This window comes from Leptinotarsa decemlineata, unplaced genomic scaffold, assembly GCF_025532065.1.
Source record: "Leptinotarsa decemlineata unplaced genomic scaffold, Ldec_3_MD MMD2_tig00026375_RagTag_RagTag, whole genome shotgun sequence".
Lineage (NCBI taxonomy): Eukaryota > Metazoa > Arthropoda > Insecta > Coleoptera > Chrysomelidae > Leptinotarsa > Leptinotarsa decemlineata.
In genome coordinates, this window is record NW_027412711.1 from 646,364 (window position 1) to 666,152 (window position 19,789).

Here is a 19,789-nt window from a genome sequence, read left to right on the forward strand (position 1 = left end):
TATGGATTCGATTTTTTGGCGTAAGTTAAATATTTTAGGTTTGTCCAAACTATCATCAAAATATCAACTTTTCATGAACCGAGAGTACTGGGGCTATTCAGGGCTATGTTTTGGACCTCATTTAGCACAAATTATTTTTTATCACGAAAACCGATAGATAGGCATAGGACATTATTAACAAAAAAGTATTATAATTGAAGAGCGATTCCAAAAATGTGGATCATAGACACTCGATAACACTTTTTTTTATATTTATTTTCTGGACCCGGAAGTCACGCAGTACCTGCGATGTGGTGATGTTAGGATATCCTAGAAATTCTAGGTCTCCTAATTGAAACCATAAATGCGGTAGGCTCATGTTGGTGACCCCGTTTTGCAACCAAGTGTTGCCATCTCTGCAGTTGTCTACACCGCGTTGATGAGGCCAATAGCCAGAAACACGTGTCTGCGGTTTGCCAATAATTGTTTTTCCGACTAATCCTTTTCTTTTTGATATAAATCATTGACATAGACCAATTTTGAGTAGAACCTTGATGTTTTGATTGTTTACAAAAAGGATCTGAAGTTTTCATAACTTCTAATTATTATATGCGAGCGCTTTCGATAGCAGACTGTGTCTTCTTCATGTCTTCTTCATGTCTCTACTCAAACTAAACGTTTTATCTTCTTGTTTGTTCTTTTATACGGTTAGATCGCCCTAGTAAATTTGTTGATGCTTCATTAATTAGGGTTTGGGCAGGTATTTGTCCTCCCCTTTCATCCCGAGATCTCATTAAATTTGCCTGTACTTAGGTTACATAATATTCTTTGTGTTGGTGTCTCTCTAGGTTCATTTTTTCTAGGAATGTGTATTGTTTTGTGGAGTATATTGAATGTTAGGTCTTGTTGTGTTTTGATTTGTACTTGTTCTTCTATAAGTGAATTTATGGATGTTTAGGTTTTCCTATATATCTATAAGGTTTCCTTTATTGACTTGTTTTATGAGTTTGATGTTTTCTGGTGGAGGAAAATGATGTTTGTTTTGTATGGCATGTGTGGCGAGGTTTGATTTATATGTTAATGAGTTTATGTGTGCTTTTTTGTGCTCACCTTTGGATGAGTTTTTTCTTGGTTTGTCCGATATAGAATATGCTGCAGTCCGAGCATTGTATACTGTACACTCCATTTAGGTTTTTGTCTTCTTCACTTTCATAGCTGTTTTTTTTTGTGTTATTTTCGGGTTGATGTTGATGTTTATCTATTCTTTTAGATATATCCAGATAAATTAGAAAATAGAATCAAACACAGAATACAGAACAAAGCTCACACTACTCCAACAGATAAAACAACACAAAGATGGACTGTATTCACATACATAGGTCACCAAACCAAAAAATTAACAAAAGGCAACTTTTCATTTATTTCTAGCAAAATTAAGGCTTGTATACAAATAAAGAAATACATAGTTTTCGGGTACTTAATATAACATTATAGCTGTTACAAAGCTAAAGACTAGTTAGTTTCACAATTTTCATTACGAAGAACAAAAAGTGAGATTTTGCAATATTTTTGTTAGTGAGCATAATCGAATTTTCAATTTTTCATATTTTTGGTTTCAATTCTTATTGCTTATTGATATGCGATCATTGTCAATATATAAATACAAAATGTGACAAAGCTGTAAAAAAATTCATGATGGGAGTTGATAGAATATTTATAAAAACTAACTCTGTAGAACTACTTTAAATATGGCTGATATAACATTATGAAGGTAGAATCTTCTGAAATATTACCAAAAATTCACGGGTAAATAAATTAAAATCTCATAACATTTGTTCCTGCTTGTTAAAGAAAGAATTGCATTTATAAAAAGTTTGAAGCTATTTTCAATTATGAATGTAAGTATTTGGTGAAGAATTTCTGGTAAATATTATTTCAAATAATTCACACAATATTTCTTATATACATACTAATTATCCTCTATATTTCTATATGGTTTCATGACATTTTTACTGTACATTTCATATGATTTATTTCTTTTCCTTGTACCCTCAAGGTTCCTCAAAATATATTTTTTTATAATTCATTCTTAACTGGGTCATTACAATATATTCAGAATAAAATTCGATAAGCTGATCTGATACTATGTAGATTTGCTCTTTTTAGAATGCTATTTGATACTTAGGAAAAATATAGTTTCAAATATCTTGTAAAATTTCTGATAACACACAGAGGGGCAGTCTCAATTACTTAAAGACTTTGTTTCATTAGTATATGTCTGTATATAAACAGTTTATCAACTGTTTTAATGGGAATTGTTTTATATTAACATAATCTCAGTAACTGCTGTGCTATTAGATACTTGAAACTATGATACAACTAATTATTTTAATAAAACCTTTCAAGTAAAAAATGTATATAAGCTAACAACTGATTTGAAAATATAATAATTTGAATAACTAATTTTATAATTGAATAATAGAATAGATCAATCACAGACAATTCTCGAAATAATTTAAAAGGGTTAGATATATATCTTATAGTGTACTATCTACATTCTCTCATAATGCTAGAACTCTTTCCTTACTATATCACTCGTTAGGTGTATTAGGACACACCATTAAAAGATGCATGGATAGATTTTGATATTTATTTTTTCAATTTGAAAAAGAATCAGAAGAGAAAATATACCCATGTCAAAATTATCAGTGTGTGAACTGAGTAAGTAATTTTTCATTTGAAAAATGAGAAATGAAAATTAATTTTTTTACCTATTTTATGAAAGTGGTAAAGAACATAGAAATTTTCATTTCTTATTTGTCATGATGATCTACCACGTAGTAACGACTACATCCATCAATTTATTGAATTTTGCAAGTGATTCCAATAAATTTGAGTAACTTAGTAAAGCTATTCTTCAAGGAAGCATGCTTTCAAATGTACAAAACGAGAGTCTGAACACTCTAACAAAATAAATCAGCATGCTTTCTATAAATATATAAAAAGAAATAACTGTTTCATTTTCATCGGTTTTCCAAAAACAAATCTTATCAATATCCCCATATTAAAAAATGGAATATTGCTTTTATTTGATAATTATGACTTATTTCAAGTTTCTGAAATTTGTAGAAACGTTGAAATATCCATAGTTCTGCGAAAACAATGAACCATGAAATATATATATATATATATATATATATATATATATATATATATATATATATATATATATACTTTGATGATATTGCAAAAAAAAGAGAATATTAAAAGAAGCTATTTACATATTGTATACATCATGTCTGTTTTACCACATGAACAAATTTCATAAAATACTTTTGAAAGTTCAAACATCTTCAATTGGCAACTGGAAAATAACTAATACAAAAACATGAGTTACTAACATTCTACGAACAGTCTCATGAGGACTCCTTTAAATATAATACATACAGTCTGACAAGTTTCCTATGACAATATTCATTACAAAAAACCAGAAAAACTTTATTCCCAATATGCAGTTCCAAACTGTTTGCAACTTTACAATATCACATTTTACTACTTCAACTTCATGAATTACATAAGCATATATAGTTTCTCCGACTTTTTAATTATCTGCATCTCCTTTCAATTATACCCAAATATGGTCGATGAGAAAAACATCTGAATATAATTTCTGAAATGAATTTATAATTTTAGATAACCTCTCTGTTTTTAGATTTTCTTGTAGTCATTTCAAATGTTCTACCCAATTTTGTGCAACATTTATGTTCTCAAAAAACAATAGAAAGTTTTCAAGATCATCTCTATGTCTACTATCAACAATTTCTTTTACATAAAACGATTCTCTCATATTAAACAATGGCACCTCTCCTGATGAAGCCTATCCATATAAATATCTTATTACAACTTTAACAGCAAATAGAAAACTTACTTTATCTTTCTTATCAATCTGAGAACACGAATATCTCTATCACTCAAGTCTACAAAATCTTTCTTTGTACAAAAATACTTTCTTCAGTTAGTAAATCCTCCAGTGAAAAACCATGCAGACTAATAACATTGGTATCATTGTATAATGAGTAACTGGACTGCAACAACCACTTCCCACTATTGTAACAGTCGGTGTTTGGACATTTGTTGTTTTAGTACCACCTGATGAATCTCTGGGGGAACTGTCATCTGTTTTTCCAATATCGTCTGAAAATGAGTGAATATGGTATTAATTACTGTTCACACAGTGTGTCTCAAGTTGTTTCAGGGAGATCCTTGATTATTCGAGTATATCAAATTGTCTAAAAGAACGATTCGTTCAGGCTAGTTTTAAATTACATACACTGTAGGTTAATGGACTGACACACACATACACATAAATATACATACACACACACATATATACGTATGGTGATGTTAGATGATGCCTGGGAATTCTAGGTCTTCTAATTGAAACCACAAATGTGCGATTAGCACATGTTGTCCATCTTTGCAATTGGCTGCACCGCGCTGATGAGGCCACTAGCCAGAAACACGTGTACGCGGTTTGCCCCTATTTTTTGAGTGTTCTGTCCACGAATTTTCCCCTTTTGATTTATATATATATATATATATATATATATATATATATATATATATATATATATATATATATATATGATCACGAGCGAGACATAAGTGGAACCACCTATTGATGTGACACCCAAGTCAACTTGCCAAGTTATTTTATCATGAACTTGGTAGTCCTGGTAGTTATGTCAAGTTTTCAGTCATTCGGTAGCTACAGCGATGAATACTTAGCCAGTTTCAATCAGATACCATCAGCAGCAATGGACCTACATTCATTGAAAAAATGGATAAAGTGTTCGATATTTCAAATTCAAATCGATTTGACGATGTCAAAGATTTCAATAAACCGTTTTTCGCAACATCAAAATAAATTGATTATCTGAAAGAAATTAGATTCAAATGGACAAATGAGATTCATTAAGGGGTGCCAGGTACCAATTTCGGCATTTCTGCAACTTTGGAAAAAACTAAATGTGAAGGACACAATATATTGACGACGAATATAAATCAGGACTGTGTAGAAAATCATTTTGCTCAATGAGAAATACTTGTGAAAATGCCAGAAACCCAACTCCTATTCAAATTACCGAATCACCAAACACATTTACTCTTCAGTATTTCACACAGGCAGAAGGTTTCAACTGTCTGGAAGATACTAGTGAGATTCTATCCGATATTACAGAAATATAATGAAGATTCTTGTGGAAGTTCCAAAAAATCCCTATAAACCTTTGAGAGTAGAGACAAATGATTATAGAACTCTAGCCACTCCCGAAGGCAACAGCTTGGGCTATGATTGTGGATATCTATTGAGAAAATGTTTAAGAAAGTATGTACAAATTTTGCCACGGCGGCTGGTACCACACTGAATGAAACAAATATATAGTTATCTTAAGACATACAGAAGCTAAACAGTTTGGAAGTTTATATATGCCTCCAGATTCATTTTTACAAAGTATCATTAATCTAGAGACATAATTTCATAATCATTTTAACAAATTAATTTCCAGTGATTGCATAGGCAACCAGCTCAAAACAATGTTTTCAAAAATCAACATTTCTCACCCTTGTGATAATTTTCCTTTGGATTTTTTATTTTCTCTTTTCTCAAGGGTATGAATTCATTATATTTTGAAATTTGCCAAGATAAATTTGAAAAAAAATGTAAAAAAAATCAAAAACTCATCATTCTGAAAAATCTTTAGAATAGATTTGCATAAGTTTTTCACCTAAATCGTATAATCTTACTTTACAAAATATACGATTATTTAACCACCTTGTCTTATTTTTTATCAATTCCTAAACAGTTCACAATTATATGAGACATTTATTGTGAACTCCCCCTAGCAATGATGAGGTCAGATCATGGAAACATATTTTTTGATCGAACCTCCTGCAGAGGTGCACAATAGCTTTTACCGACACCTTCCACGGATCAAAAATATATATATATATATATATATATATATATATATATATATATATATATATATATATATACAAAGAGAGATTTTATCGAGTGGGTATGATATAAAAATCAAAAATGAAACAATTAGTGGACACAACACTGCACCGCGCTGATGAGGCCAATAGCCAGAAACACGTGTCCGCGCCCCCTTTTTGGAGTGTTGTGTCCACTAATTGTTTCATTTTTGATTTATATATATATATATATATATATATATATATATATATATATATATATATATATATCTGTCTGTTTAAAATCTGTTTTTCCGTTAACCAGCTGTCGCACCCCTACGAACGACAACCCTCAGAAGTCGAAACTTGTGCAAGCTAAGGATTAACGAGGTCTTACCTTTTAACGTGTGATTCCTAACACGGTTACATATATATATATATATATATATATATATATATATATATATATATATATATATATATATATATATATATATATATATATGTGAAATGAATAGATAAGTACTCTTTGATCATTCTCATATTGATTTCAATTTAAGAGCCACCGGTATACCGCTGTTTCAGCCTATTGGGCATCGTCAGTACCGGGCAGGCGGTCCTCGATATATATATATTCGATATATATATATATATATATATATATATATATATATATATATATATATATATATATATATATATATATATACATATATATATATATATACCGGGTGTCCCACATTTTATGTGACAGGCAATATCTGGTTTGTTGAAGGAGATACACAAAAATGTTTCATACAAAAGTTTTAGGAGTTCATGAGAGCTATATTTTGATATAATTTTTAAATATACAGGGTGTTTGGTGTAGGTGCTACAGACCAAAATTCCATTTTTTTAAAATAGAACGCCCTGTATATCATTACATATTCAGATGCTACGTTAAATTCTGATATCATTTCATGTTTGGTTTTCGAAATTCGGTTACGGCGTTGTTGAGGTGTATTGCTTAAAATGTAAAGTCTTGAGAACGACTATTATTTTTAAAAATATCTCATACAATTATTCTCTCTGCATCAGATCACATGAAAATTAGTCAAAATTTTGGGTGTTCGAAGTAATGGTTTCAATTTTGAGTTGTGGAATTCAGTCAGGAATCATTTTGAATATGAAACAATTGCGAAATTGAAAGAGGTGTATTCGAAAACAAATCTTTAATTAATAACAATGTAAATAATATAACTTGATAAATCATTTCATAAGAATGGTAGGTACCTAGAAATAAGTCATAAAAATTGTTCAAAGTGATGCCCATTAGATATTATACAGGCTTCGAAACGTCGAATCACTTCTCTCGTACAAGTCGCTCTTATAATATCAGGCGTAATATCACTGCACGCTAGTCGAATTTTCATTTTCAGATCATCCACATTCAAAGGGGGAGTAGTGAAAACAATATCTTTTAAATAACCCCATAGGAAAAAATCAAGCGGTGATAAATCTGGGGAACGAGCCGGCCACCGAATTGGACCCTTATTACCAATCCATCTATTTGGGTACGTTCTATCCAGATATTCAGTAACAACCTGTGAATTGTGAGGAGGAGCACCATCTTGTTGCTACCAAATTCCTTGTCGTTCTGCTATGGGAATATCTTCCATCAACTGGATCAAATAATTTTCTAGAAAATGTAAATATCGCAATCCATTGAGATTTTCATTGAAAAAGTAAAGTCCTATGATGCGGCCATTGAACAATCCACACCATACATTAATACCCCAAGTAGTTTGAAAATTACTTTCGCGGACCCAGTGGGGATTTTCTTGAGACCAATAGTGACTGTTATGTCGATTCACAACTCCATTATTGTGGAATCGCGATTCATCGCTCCACAAAATTTTACTGAATATGTTAGGACTTTCATGTAATATTACCTGAATACAAGCAATGAATTCAAGTCGTCGTTCAAAGTCCGTGGGTTTCAAACCTTGTACCAACTGAATTTTGAATGGGTGGTATTTATTTTCTTTCAGAATTCTCTGTACATTAGATTTACTAACACCGACTTCTTCTGCAAGAGTACGGATAGAAACATGTGGATGAATAATAATATAAGCCAACATATTGATCTCTAAATCTTCAGTTCTAACAGATCTCATATGATGACGATGCTTTATAGTAGAAGGAAATGACCCAGTTCGCAATTTTTCTACAACTCTCGAAAAAGTCATTCGTGACGGAATGGGTCTGTCTGGAAAACGTTCTTGGTATAGACGTTGTGCTTGACGGCAGTTTTTCTGACATTCCCCAAAAATTAATAACAAATCAATGCAATCACTTGGACTAAACGCGAAAGGCATACTGGAGTTTTCGCACAAAGAACACAGTTACTGTTTTGCAAAGAATCACTGAATCGAACTGACAAGTAGATACAATTCAACAACATTTGTTACTATGGCATCAACAAGCATAAGCTACTTGATGAAATTGTGCAATATAAAGCAATTCACCCTCAAGTTAGTCACATTCTCAAGAATTTCAATATTATATTCAACTGATATCGATATCGTATCGTAGAGGTGAGAATAATGGTTTGTATTCAGTAGTAGTCTAGTTCAATTTAATAAAAGATATAGACTGGATTCGTGTACGAGTAAATAAGTTTTTTTGAAACTTTATATTTAAGGAAAAGTGCAATAACTCAACAACGCCGTAACCGAATTTCAAAAACCAAACATGAAATGATATCATAATTTAACGTAGCATCTGAATATGTGATGATATACAGGGCGTTCTATTTTAAAAAATGGAATTTTGGTATGTAGCACCTACACCAAACACCCTGTATATTTAAAAATTATATCAAAATATATCTCTCATGCACTCCTAAAACTTTTGTATGAAACATTTTTGTGTATCTCCTTCAACAAACCAGATATTGCCTGTCACATAAAATGTGGGACACCGGGTATATAAATATCAATGTAAGTCACAAAAAGGATTTGAAGCTTAATAACTTCCATTTAATTATATGAGAGCGCTTTCGACAGCTGGTCGTGCTATCATCATCTAGGCTCTACTGAGTAGAGCCTAGAGTAGAGTGTGCATGATACAAATAAAAAATGTATATTTATGCATATAGAGAAATATGGAATATTGTTGGAGATTCAGTCAAAATTACTGGACTGTTGTGTAAATAACACTCTTTGTCGAGCTTTCAAGAATGTTTATTCCCTTTATCAAGACATTAACTTGAGGTTATAGTAAAAAGTCAGACGTGGCAATGAGAAAAACAAAGTTAATACTCTTCCTCGTGTAGAGAAGTGTCGAACATTCAATTTAAAATTACAGAGAAAAAGTACAAAAACCCATTTTATTTAAACATTTAAAAAGTTATTTCACTTGCCGCATTCTTGGCACTTACTTGGAGGCGTGGTAGCATTGTCTGAATAATTTGTGTTGTTTCTGAAAAAATGTCATCGCCTAACAAAAAACCAGTTATCAAGGGTGTATCATTATATAACATTTTAAAGAACAGTACCTATAATACTAAATGAAATATGAGAAGAAAGCACAAAGAAATCATGTTCCATTTGCTACCTTAATCGAAACTAATTATAGGTACGACACTGGCCGGCAAGGGGGTTATCTTTCCAATAGTAATTTAGTGGAAGAGTCTATACTTGTGCGATCGCTCGCCATCACGTTTGGCGCTCGCTATATTTTGTGGGGTTGCAGTAGGGATGTTACAAAGTACTCTTTGTTATCTGCCAAGCTTTCGGTAAGTCGATCACCGTCGTTAGGACAACTAGAATATATCTTTTTTTATAAAGTTAGGACAACTAGAATATATCTTTTTTTATAAAGATACAAAATATGGAACACTTACTAACGGGAGAATAATAAAGAGACGAACAAAGCAAACAGAAATTCGAAGCATACATTTTTTTTAAATGTGTCAAATTTTGACAGAATGTCATGTGAGAATATTCTGATTACTAGGTGATTTTCTCTAATCTTTCTCGTTTTTAGGTAAAAATGTACAAATTTGGCTCAAATTCTCAAGATCTGTTTTCTTGTTCATGCTATGTTCTTCGTTAGTGATGTTGGTCATTTCTAAAAATTGAATTAATTTCTCTGTTCAACATTTCTGGGTTCTCAAAATTCATTCTGTGATCCTCCATCTTGAATTGTTCAAGAATTGGGCAAGAATTAACGTTTCACCCGCAGTCTTTTTTATGTGTTTTGTTTTGGAATAATTCATACAAGAAATTTAGTACATTGTGTTCGACTTTTGTTCATCCAAATTAAGAATTTTGACTTTACTATATAATTTAGAAATAGTTGTGACATTTCCTTTAGAAATTAAAAAAGTGATTGTTTCGGAATACATTAATTAATTTTGGTGTTAGTTCTTGAATATTATTTAATGATTTATAATTGAAGGGTTGCTCTTTCAGATTATCAAATCCATTTTGGGAGGTTGGAGAAACTGTTTTTTCACAAAAAAAAGTCTATTCACTAAATCTTTAGTGAATTATTTACTGAAACAGTTTCTTCAATTTCCCAAAATGGACTTGATAATCTAGTACAGCTCTTATACCAGGTGTCAACGAATCTATTAGAAAATTCATAACTTCTAGGCTATTGGGTGCATTGAAATGAGATTTGGTATAGGTAAAGAGGAAGCAATCACATTTTTTTCACTTTCCGGTTCTGAATTTTTAAATAGAATAGAATAGATATACCCTGTATATCGTAACATTCTTGGATTTTTGAGACAATTCTGGGTCAAAATATGATATTTCCGAAAGTTTTAACGCCTACTGAATTTTTTCAGAGTCACTTTTGAAATGGCATCTAGGTGGCCATGATCAGACGTAAACTAATCCAAGGACCTCAGGTGATATCAGAAAATTACAATTGCGGAGTTTTATTGATTGGTACGTTGAATATGAATAAGACAACTTGGCCAAATTACATTTTTGTGTCCAACTATTACTTTTCAAATGGCGACCATTTTTTGACAGGCACTTTTCGAAAAAAGGATTTTTTGACGAATCAAATGACGATACTGATTTATTTGCGATTGGAATACAAATAAGAACATAAATTAAATTACTGAGGAAAATACTTGTAATAATTTATTTACTTTTATCGAGTGTGCCATGGATAGGCATGATGCATAATATTTTGCAGTTATTTCCATGTTCCAGTTGTTCCATGAAAATTGCTTCCAGTTCGCCAACTGTTTTTATGGGCAACATGAGGGTACGGCAATAGGAAACCCGTTGTCTCCTCTCATGGCTAATCTGTTATGAGCAGATTTGAAATGGAAGCAAGGGAAGAGTTGGATTACTTTCCACGAACCTCGAAACGATACGTGGATGATGTACTTGCCATTTTCGATACGAATAGGAGTAAGGTAGATGATTTTATATTTCGCCTAAACAACAGATTTGCAAGAATAAAATTCACATATGAAATTGAAAATAACGATAGACTACCATTCTTGGATGTACTAGTTATTGAAAATGTCGATAAGAGTCTAGAGTTTAATGTATATAGAAAGAATACGAGCACTTTCAAGTATATCCCTGAAGGCTCTCATCACTGCCCACAACAAAAAATGACGGGACGACAATTTCTTGTCCATAGACTGCTCACATTTCCCTAGATCAAAGAAAGGTATTAGATTGAGATCTGGTGTTGAGAAAGTGTTTTTAATAAAATCTGAGAACAGCTTTTACCACGACTCAACTACTGAACATGTTTTGGTTGATTCAAAACGGACGAATGATGTTTTCTTCGGCAGTAGGTCCCCCGTGACTTATTGTACTTGTTGCTCAAAAAATATATTGTATTGCAAATGTCTGAAGCCGAGAATCATGTAGAAAAATTTTCAGTGATCTTCTTGTCTTGACAATTATATCTGTCTTTATATTTGAAATATGTATTTGATGTATTCAAAATCAAATTACCCTTCATAATGAATAAAAGTGTTGAAAAAGTTGAAAAGTTTTTCAATTGAGAAAGGTTTTTATTTTTTCAATGAATTTTAATTTTTAACAGATTTCAAACAGATTTTTTAGTACATTCAGATTTTGATTTTGTGCCGTGGTTAGTTCTAAGTGTTGTTTTATCTTTTGTGTTTTTTTCTTGTTATTGATCATTCTCATAAAAAATTTTATTGTCTGAGTTTAAATGAAGTGTCATCATCGTTATTCTTATTATTATTGTTATCATTTATTTCCCAAAGGGTAAGCTGGTCGGACCCTGTCCCCGAAGCACGCTTGAGAGAGTGCGCCAGTATTATTAAAGAATGACTACTCCCCACACTGAGTGGTGAGTTATTGGGTCCAAGAATCATGTGCTCTAAGCAGACGCAATGAGCCAAAAATGCCAGCTTTCTGCATTTCCGGCCAAGATTTATTATTATTATTTTACCTTAGGGTAAGTTTGTCGGGCCCTGTCTTCGAAGCTCCAACACATTCGGGAAGGCGTGCCAGCATTATCAACTAACGACTACTACTCACACAGTGGGGTAAGTGATCATTGGGCCTGAGAATCATGTACCTTCAGTAAAAACAGTGAGCCAAGAATGACAGCCTTCTGCATTTGTCCGGCTGAGATTTCTGCCTTATTTGAGATTCGAGAGTAGAGAGGGCATCATTCCACCAAGCACTCCAATAATCAGAACAACCATCTTGCCAGATTGGTCTGGATAGAGTCTGCGGAGTTCGAAGAGAAAATCGATATTTTATCGGTTTTCTTCCTCTTTTGAACAATATTAGTCTCATCAGGAGCTGAAAACTCCACGACAAAAATCTTCTTGCTCTGGTGGTCGAGAAGGAATACATCAGGCGTAGCTTGTATCATCCCGAGGGTGGGGAACAAATAGTTTCAATATATTATTATTATTTTCATTATCTTTATTATTACATTTCAATGAAGACAAAGACATCGACATTTCCAGTTGTCGATACTAATGACACAACAGGTAACGAAAATGTTGAGAAACTTGAAATATTTCATTCGTCGGCGTCGCCAAGTCTACAGTGAAAAATTGAAATTTAAAAACCAGGATCAGATTTTCAAATCCTGGGCACGGTTTGATACAAAACAACAAATATTTTGAGATAATGTTAATTTTTTCAGAGTATTCACTCTTGTTTTCTATAGAATATTTGAGAACACTTACCATCGTGTCTTGGCCCTGAGCCTGAACCAGACCCGATATGATCATCGTCTTGGTCGTCTTCTTCAATATCTGGACCACTACCAGATCCTGACCCTTCAGCTCCATCTCCCTGCATATAATCTGCATCCGAATAATTAGAACCTAGGGAACTTATGGCCATCTAGAAATCAAGAAAAATAACTTAAACATATATGTACAAAAAGTATATTTTTGATTTGAATGTTCACTTAAAATGTATTTCTGTTGAGCGTTATGTTTGATTTTCTGGCACAATCCTTTCCAGGCTCAACAAACATTCTAGATCACTTACTTTCAATGAAGGCACTAATTAAGAATTGTTATATATACTCGTACGTTTGAACTGTAAAGTTGATGCCTACATTTTCAACGTTACTGTTTATTTAATTTCAATAGGAAATATTCATATTGTTTTTAAATTATATACGTAGGATGAATTGCATTACATTTCTCATCATTGAGATATAACCTAAAAGAACAAACAAAGTTTAAAATACTGCAAAGTATTGAACATAACTTAATATCGGCATTCAATATAGCCTAAAATCTATAGAAATTTAAAAAAGCATAGGCAGGTTAAGGAAAAAAATATTCCAAGGATCCCTACTCTAAACACAAAATTTATCTCTTAACCATTTTGGATACTTATGAATAAAATAGAAACAACTTCAAAATCAACTGATGATGGTTCTGATTACAGCCGAAACATGTTCGACGCGGTTTATAATGGAAACTTTCACCAATACTGTATTCGAATTCAATTTGAATTTGGAATCAGTTATTCGACTATTTGTGTACGATAACTCAACAGAGTAATAGATACCAAACAAAAAAGTATTCACTCGGCCATCGAATCGCTGTATCATTTACATTCAATGATACATATCTAAATCGACAGACCTAGAAGATGCTTTTGGAAAAATCTATATTATACCATGAATAGGCAATTTTAACTACTTTTAACTCAAGTTGTTAACGGTTAGTAACACCTTAATTTTTTTAATAAACTATATAATTAATAATTACTAATTAATCATAATATTTCAACTAGTCTCAACACCCACACATTGTATTGAAATATATAATTAAAATCATTGTTATTTTTAAATATGTGCGGCATATGGAAACCAAAATGAGACCTTATTTGGAAAATAAGTGGGTGGCCAAACAGCCCAACCCACTTGAAAGGTTTGGAGGGCAATATGATGGACAATAAAAAATTCAGCAGAAACTTATATTATTATGTCCAATGATATAATTATAACAATAGTAATAGTAATTATAATAATTTTTTTATCTCATGAGTTCAGAACATGAGAGAGCAGGAATTGAAGCATTTCTCTTTAAGGCAGATGTCGAGCGTGGTGATTCTTTATCTTAGTTCTGAAGTCGAAAACTAAGTCAGATCCAGGTAGTTAGCCTAAAATAGGTTTTATCGATCATCGAAGTAACACAATCTTCCTCATTTGAGTTTTCCGCTCTGAGTGAAGCGAATATCGTCCGAAAAAAGAAGGAAAAACGCGTTGTTCGAGAGTACTCGAAGAGAACTGCACAGACTTTACAAAAATCACTCTGCTGAAATGGTTGTTCAAATTATAGAAGTTCTAGGTGGAATGATGCCTACACTACTACTCTAGGTCTCAAGCTTGCTTCAAAATGACACAAATCTTAGCTCAACAAACTCAGGAGTCTTTCACTCTTGGTTCGCTGCGTCTTGTCTCTTCTACTCAGGGCAAGTAATTCTCGGACCCAATGACCGCTTATTCATTGTTGTGGATAGTGGTCATTGGTTAATGACCCTGGCAGTATAACCAAGTCCATCATATAAAACATATAGTTGGTTAGTCATTAGCAATATTTCAAACAAAAATTATCATTTGAAAATCCATTGTGTAACTATGGCAGCATTTGGAGAAAAAATCTTATGCTTTCTACTTTTCAATTTTTATACAAACTAATTATAGGAAACTTAAGGAAGCAAGAAAGAGATTCAGTTCAAAATAAACTCTTTAGAAAGATGTGTAGATCGTGATACGAGTTACTTTCAGAAACAAACCGTATGAAAAAACCCTTTCGAAACAATTACTTTCACATGAACACTGAATAATTACAAGAACGAAAAAGTGTTTTCAGTTTGTACTCCAAACATTCGTTATGGAATTGAATCAGATATGATTTATAGGAAGATACACAATATCATATAAGAACTTCGGAGTTTTGGAATAAGATACTTGTCTTATTGCTTCATCATCACCTTTCACCACAAGATGAAGTATTCATTTCATTCATAACATGATGACTTTACGTCATACTACTCCAAAGTAAACTTTTCCAAAAATGTGTAGATCATACATATAAGTGACTTTCAGATACTGGAAGAAAAAGCCCCCCAGAAACTACTACTTTCACATGAACATTCAATTACACGAAACAAATACTTTCATATGAATATTTGAAAATAAATTTTTCCTATTCAATTTGTACTCCAAATTTATTCCGAAACAGCAGATTTTCGAGGCTAACTTGATACAGGTTTAAAAAAATACGTATATATACATACATATGTGAATCAAAATATTTCTGTTAAGAATCCTGGAAATCGTTGATTGGCTCACTGTTGCGATTTTAATATCGTAGCAAACATGGAAGAAGAAATAAGAAAAACCGAGTTACTTCCTTCCTTTCTTTGGAAGACTCCCTCATCCTTCTTTCTTTTTTTTGTATCAAGATGGAGTAGTAGAAAGCCAAAAACTTTCTTTCCCAAGAAAAACCGCTTCGGAAATTAGTGTACTTGTTTTGCCATAAAAAATGGAAATGATTGTAGCAGTCACGTGTGGAATATATTGTGAAACAAATCACGACAAAATAATTGTTGTTTAGAGAAACATAAAATTCAGAGGAAATGAAACAAACTTAATGTGATAACATACCTGAAAATGTCATAAAAACTGTAGCCCAATTCAACCAAAAACAACTAGCAGAAACCAAAAAGTTTACGTCCAATCACTGGAAAAGTTTTTGATTTGATCTACCATACTGGGAGAATTGAATATTGTGAAAGCATTAGTACTGATCGGTGAAATGCGCTTCAGGAAAACTGTTACAGTTCTGGCGTGTGGGAGAATTCCACTTTTCAGCCTATCAGGAATTTTTGAAATTAAATTCAATAAACAGGGAGAATCGGGATTGCCCCATTCTCTCTATTTATTGGAACGTATTTATAAAACATTCTTGACAAAATATAAAAATTTCTGGTTTTACCGGAAATGGCACCGGTTTTGAATTTTCAAATGGAATCCTGTATATTTTAATATTTTGTATATTTGTGGCCATTTTGTATCAGAATGCAACCTTTGAAGTTTCTACGCGTACTTAAGTTTTTAGAGCCACTTTTAGTACGATATTGCATCTAGCTTCTAGGTGGTCAAGATCGAACCTCAACTAATTCAAAGACAACAGGTAATGTCAGAAAATTATAATTGACAGAGGAATAAAACAAGTTGACAAAATTACATTTTTGAGTCTAACTACTATTTTTTAAATGGTGACCATTCTTGACAAACACTTTTCGAAAATATTCAAAACCGGAAGTGTCTGAATAGTGATAAATATGCGAAAAGCCTCGTTCTTCACTATATCGAATCGTATTTTAGTACATCTAATATTCTAGGAGTAATGTTGAGATTGCTAAATTAATTTCATTTGGTTTGGTAATTGGTAGGTACTTTCACTATACGTTCCAGTTAAAACAAGCTAGCATAAATTTCATTTATGTCATTTGATATTGAAACTGTGAAAAAATCCGCGAAATATTCCAACTTTAGCTTTCAGGGGGAAATATTGTTACGTAAAAATCAACCCATTGGTAATAACTCCCACCTCACAACCCTCATGTCAAAAATTTCAAATGAAAATAATCTGTTTTTAAATCTGTTTTTCCGTTAATAGTCGAATGATAATTCTATTGAAAGGTTTTCAACTCTGTATTCAACCCTGTAACATTTCCAACATTACAATGAGAAGCAATGTCATAAAATATAATCTTTTACATTTTTATTCAACTCTGAACACAGAGTTTCATTATCTGAAATGTTCATGAACACTACTGAATGATACTAATCAAAATAACAGAAATGAGAACTCACGGTAGAAACATTTTTATTTAAATATACAATATGGTACTGAATTTCAGTAGGAGATTTGAGCCGGTTCTAAGCCTCCCCCCACCACTATGACGTATTAATATTTTGTTGTTTGATTTGAAAGGGTTATATTTTTAGGAGTGATTAATTTTTGGGAAAGAAAGTTTTTGGCTTTCTACTACTCCATCTGATACAAAAAAATGGATGATAGAATCTTCCAAAGAAAGGAAGGAAGTAATCAATTTGAAAATAAATAACTCTATACATGGATGTGTAGATCATGCAAAGAAGTAACTTTCAGACACAAACTGAAAGAGAGTCCTCCTGAAACAGCTACTTTCATATAAACATTGAATTACACGAAAGAAAAAAAATTCTTTCGAAACAAATACTTCTATATGAACACTGAATCATACAGAAGATACTTTTCTCTATTCAGTTTGTATATCGAACACTTGTTGAGGAATAAGAATCAGATATCATTCACATGAGTTCTACTTTGAATGAATGGTAATAAATTGTACTCACTGGAACACTGTCACCCTAACTGGTATACACCGTCTTTTGCCTTAAGACACTTGCCCTAAGGCTTTTCAGTACCAAATTGGATAACATTATAGAAAATACACAAACTTCATTCATGAAGTTGTTGTTGTTGTTTAGTGAAGTCAAGGTGATGTGATCTTGAAGTGTCTGGTGCATAGATCGTTCAAATTTTTTTTTCCGGTTCTACGTCTCCCCTCACCAATATGACGTATTAATTGCTTTTTTTTGTTGTTTAGTGAAGTCAAGGCAATGTGACCTTGAAGTGTCTGGTTCATGGATCGTTCAGATTTTTTTTCATATGAGATTTTGTGTGTGTGTGTGTGTGAGAATGCACGGTACAGGGTTTCATCATGTGCTTGTCTATGTACAAACATACGTCTGCATACTTCGAAGATCCTCCAAGTAATGAATGCTCCATCGGTGAGAGGCCACCAAGTTAGTAGTGGTGTGACGTCACAGCAGCAGCAACCGTTCAACGGTAGGAGAGCAAGATGTTCACTCCACGACGTGTGGCTGAGTAATGCGTATTCATCGGTGTGCCCTCACCTCTCTCGAAGTGGAGAAGGCTGAGACGTAACGCATCGCTCTAGCCTCGCTATCGATGGTGACACGCAGGTGGCCGAGGACTATGCTAACGTCTGCCCTCTCCGAGAGCACAACGACCACTGCCTGTTCGTATCGGCATCTGTTATTGCATCCAGTTGGGACGTGGGTTTGACTGTGACGTCAGGCATCTCTACTGGGTAGCAACAATCAATGTGAACCTTTCACGGTTTCATGGTGGGTGACTCGCGCTGTTCAACATAAAAGAAATGCCTGGCACACTATGAAATCAGTAAACGAATATATCTGCAGCAGTAAGCAATTGGTTGAGTGTTATTCAGTTCGTAATAGAAGGAAGACGGTGAGTGTATTTTGCTGTTGGAAATTGTTTATATTTTCATACATATTTTCATCATGTCCGTTTCAAAAGTAGACTTAAATAAAATCAATAATTTGATTGTATAGGAGGTTGAAATACTAGAGCAGAAGGCTTTATCATCATTACCAATTGATGAAGTATATATAATTAAGAATATGTCAACTTATTCTACAAGGTTTGGAAAATCAATTTTATTAACTTTGGAAGATGTGAGAAATGATAAATTATTTAAAACATGGCTACCAAAACGTAATTCGTTGCAATTCAGTGATGACGATATAACTTATATCAACTCATCTGGTGATGAATATACAATGGTGTATTCAGGTCAGAGCCCGCAAAGTTTTGCAGGTATGAAAACGCGATCTCTAGTCAAATTCAGTATGATTGAATAATAATAGTAATTATGTATAGTGAATTTCTTTTTGTTTTAATAATATTCATATATTAGATGATTTAGATGATGATTATATGTAAATGTGAACATTACTAACTTAGTTGAATACACTCACTTTATAAGTACAAATAGAATGGGAATGTGAGTATTATATCATGGAAACAAGTTGTAGGTTGCTAACTGTTTTTTTTTATTTGATTCCAGTTCCACCATTCAGAGATGTGGATGCAGTATGCAAGTCAAGATTGGGTCGATGTTGTAGATCTCAAATCATCTGTTCAACATTTGTCGTCTAAATTGAAGGTGTTGGGTGATGGAGCTGAACATGCAAGCAATTATGATATGAGTGTATGCTATGATGAAAAACAAATCGAATTATGTCTTCGTGATGCTGAGAACTATCGGAGTGGCGCTGAAGTTTGTAAAAAATTTTTGGATAATGAATTGGAATTGTGGCAACTTTGTGAGGTTATGATTGAACTGAACCTGAGAAGATTCCTGTATAGCCTCCAACCATACTTGCCAGAATGGATCATTTATCACTTTGAATTGAATGATGAAAATCGAGAGGAAATTAAAGATGGTCGCGAAAATGATGACTATGAGGA

The 19,789-nt window shown here is 32.7% G+C and overlaps 1 protein-coding gene across 3 annotated transcripts in view; it reads right to left on the reverse strand.

Annotated features, from left to right (window-relative positions):
- Window positions 1-1,375: 1,375 nt before the first annotated feature.
- The window catches only part of dally (division abnormally delayed protein), a 670,712-nt gene continuing 652,298 nt past the window's right edge, over window positions 1,376-19,789 (reverse strand). For all 3 annotated transcript variants that reach the window (XM_074185539.1, XM_074185537.1, XM_074185538.1), the window contains 2 exons: window positions 13,157-13,316; window positions 1,376-4,173 (listed from right to left, as the gene is read on the reverse strand). In XM_074185539.1, coding sequence (XP_074041640.1) covers window positions 3,995-4,173; window positions 13,157-13,316 — 339 coding nt within the window. In that variant the 3' untranslated portion in view covers window positions 1,376-3,994. The remainder of the gene's footprint in view (window positions 4,174-13,156; window positions 13,317-19,789) is intronic.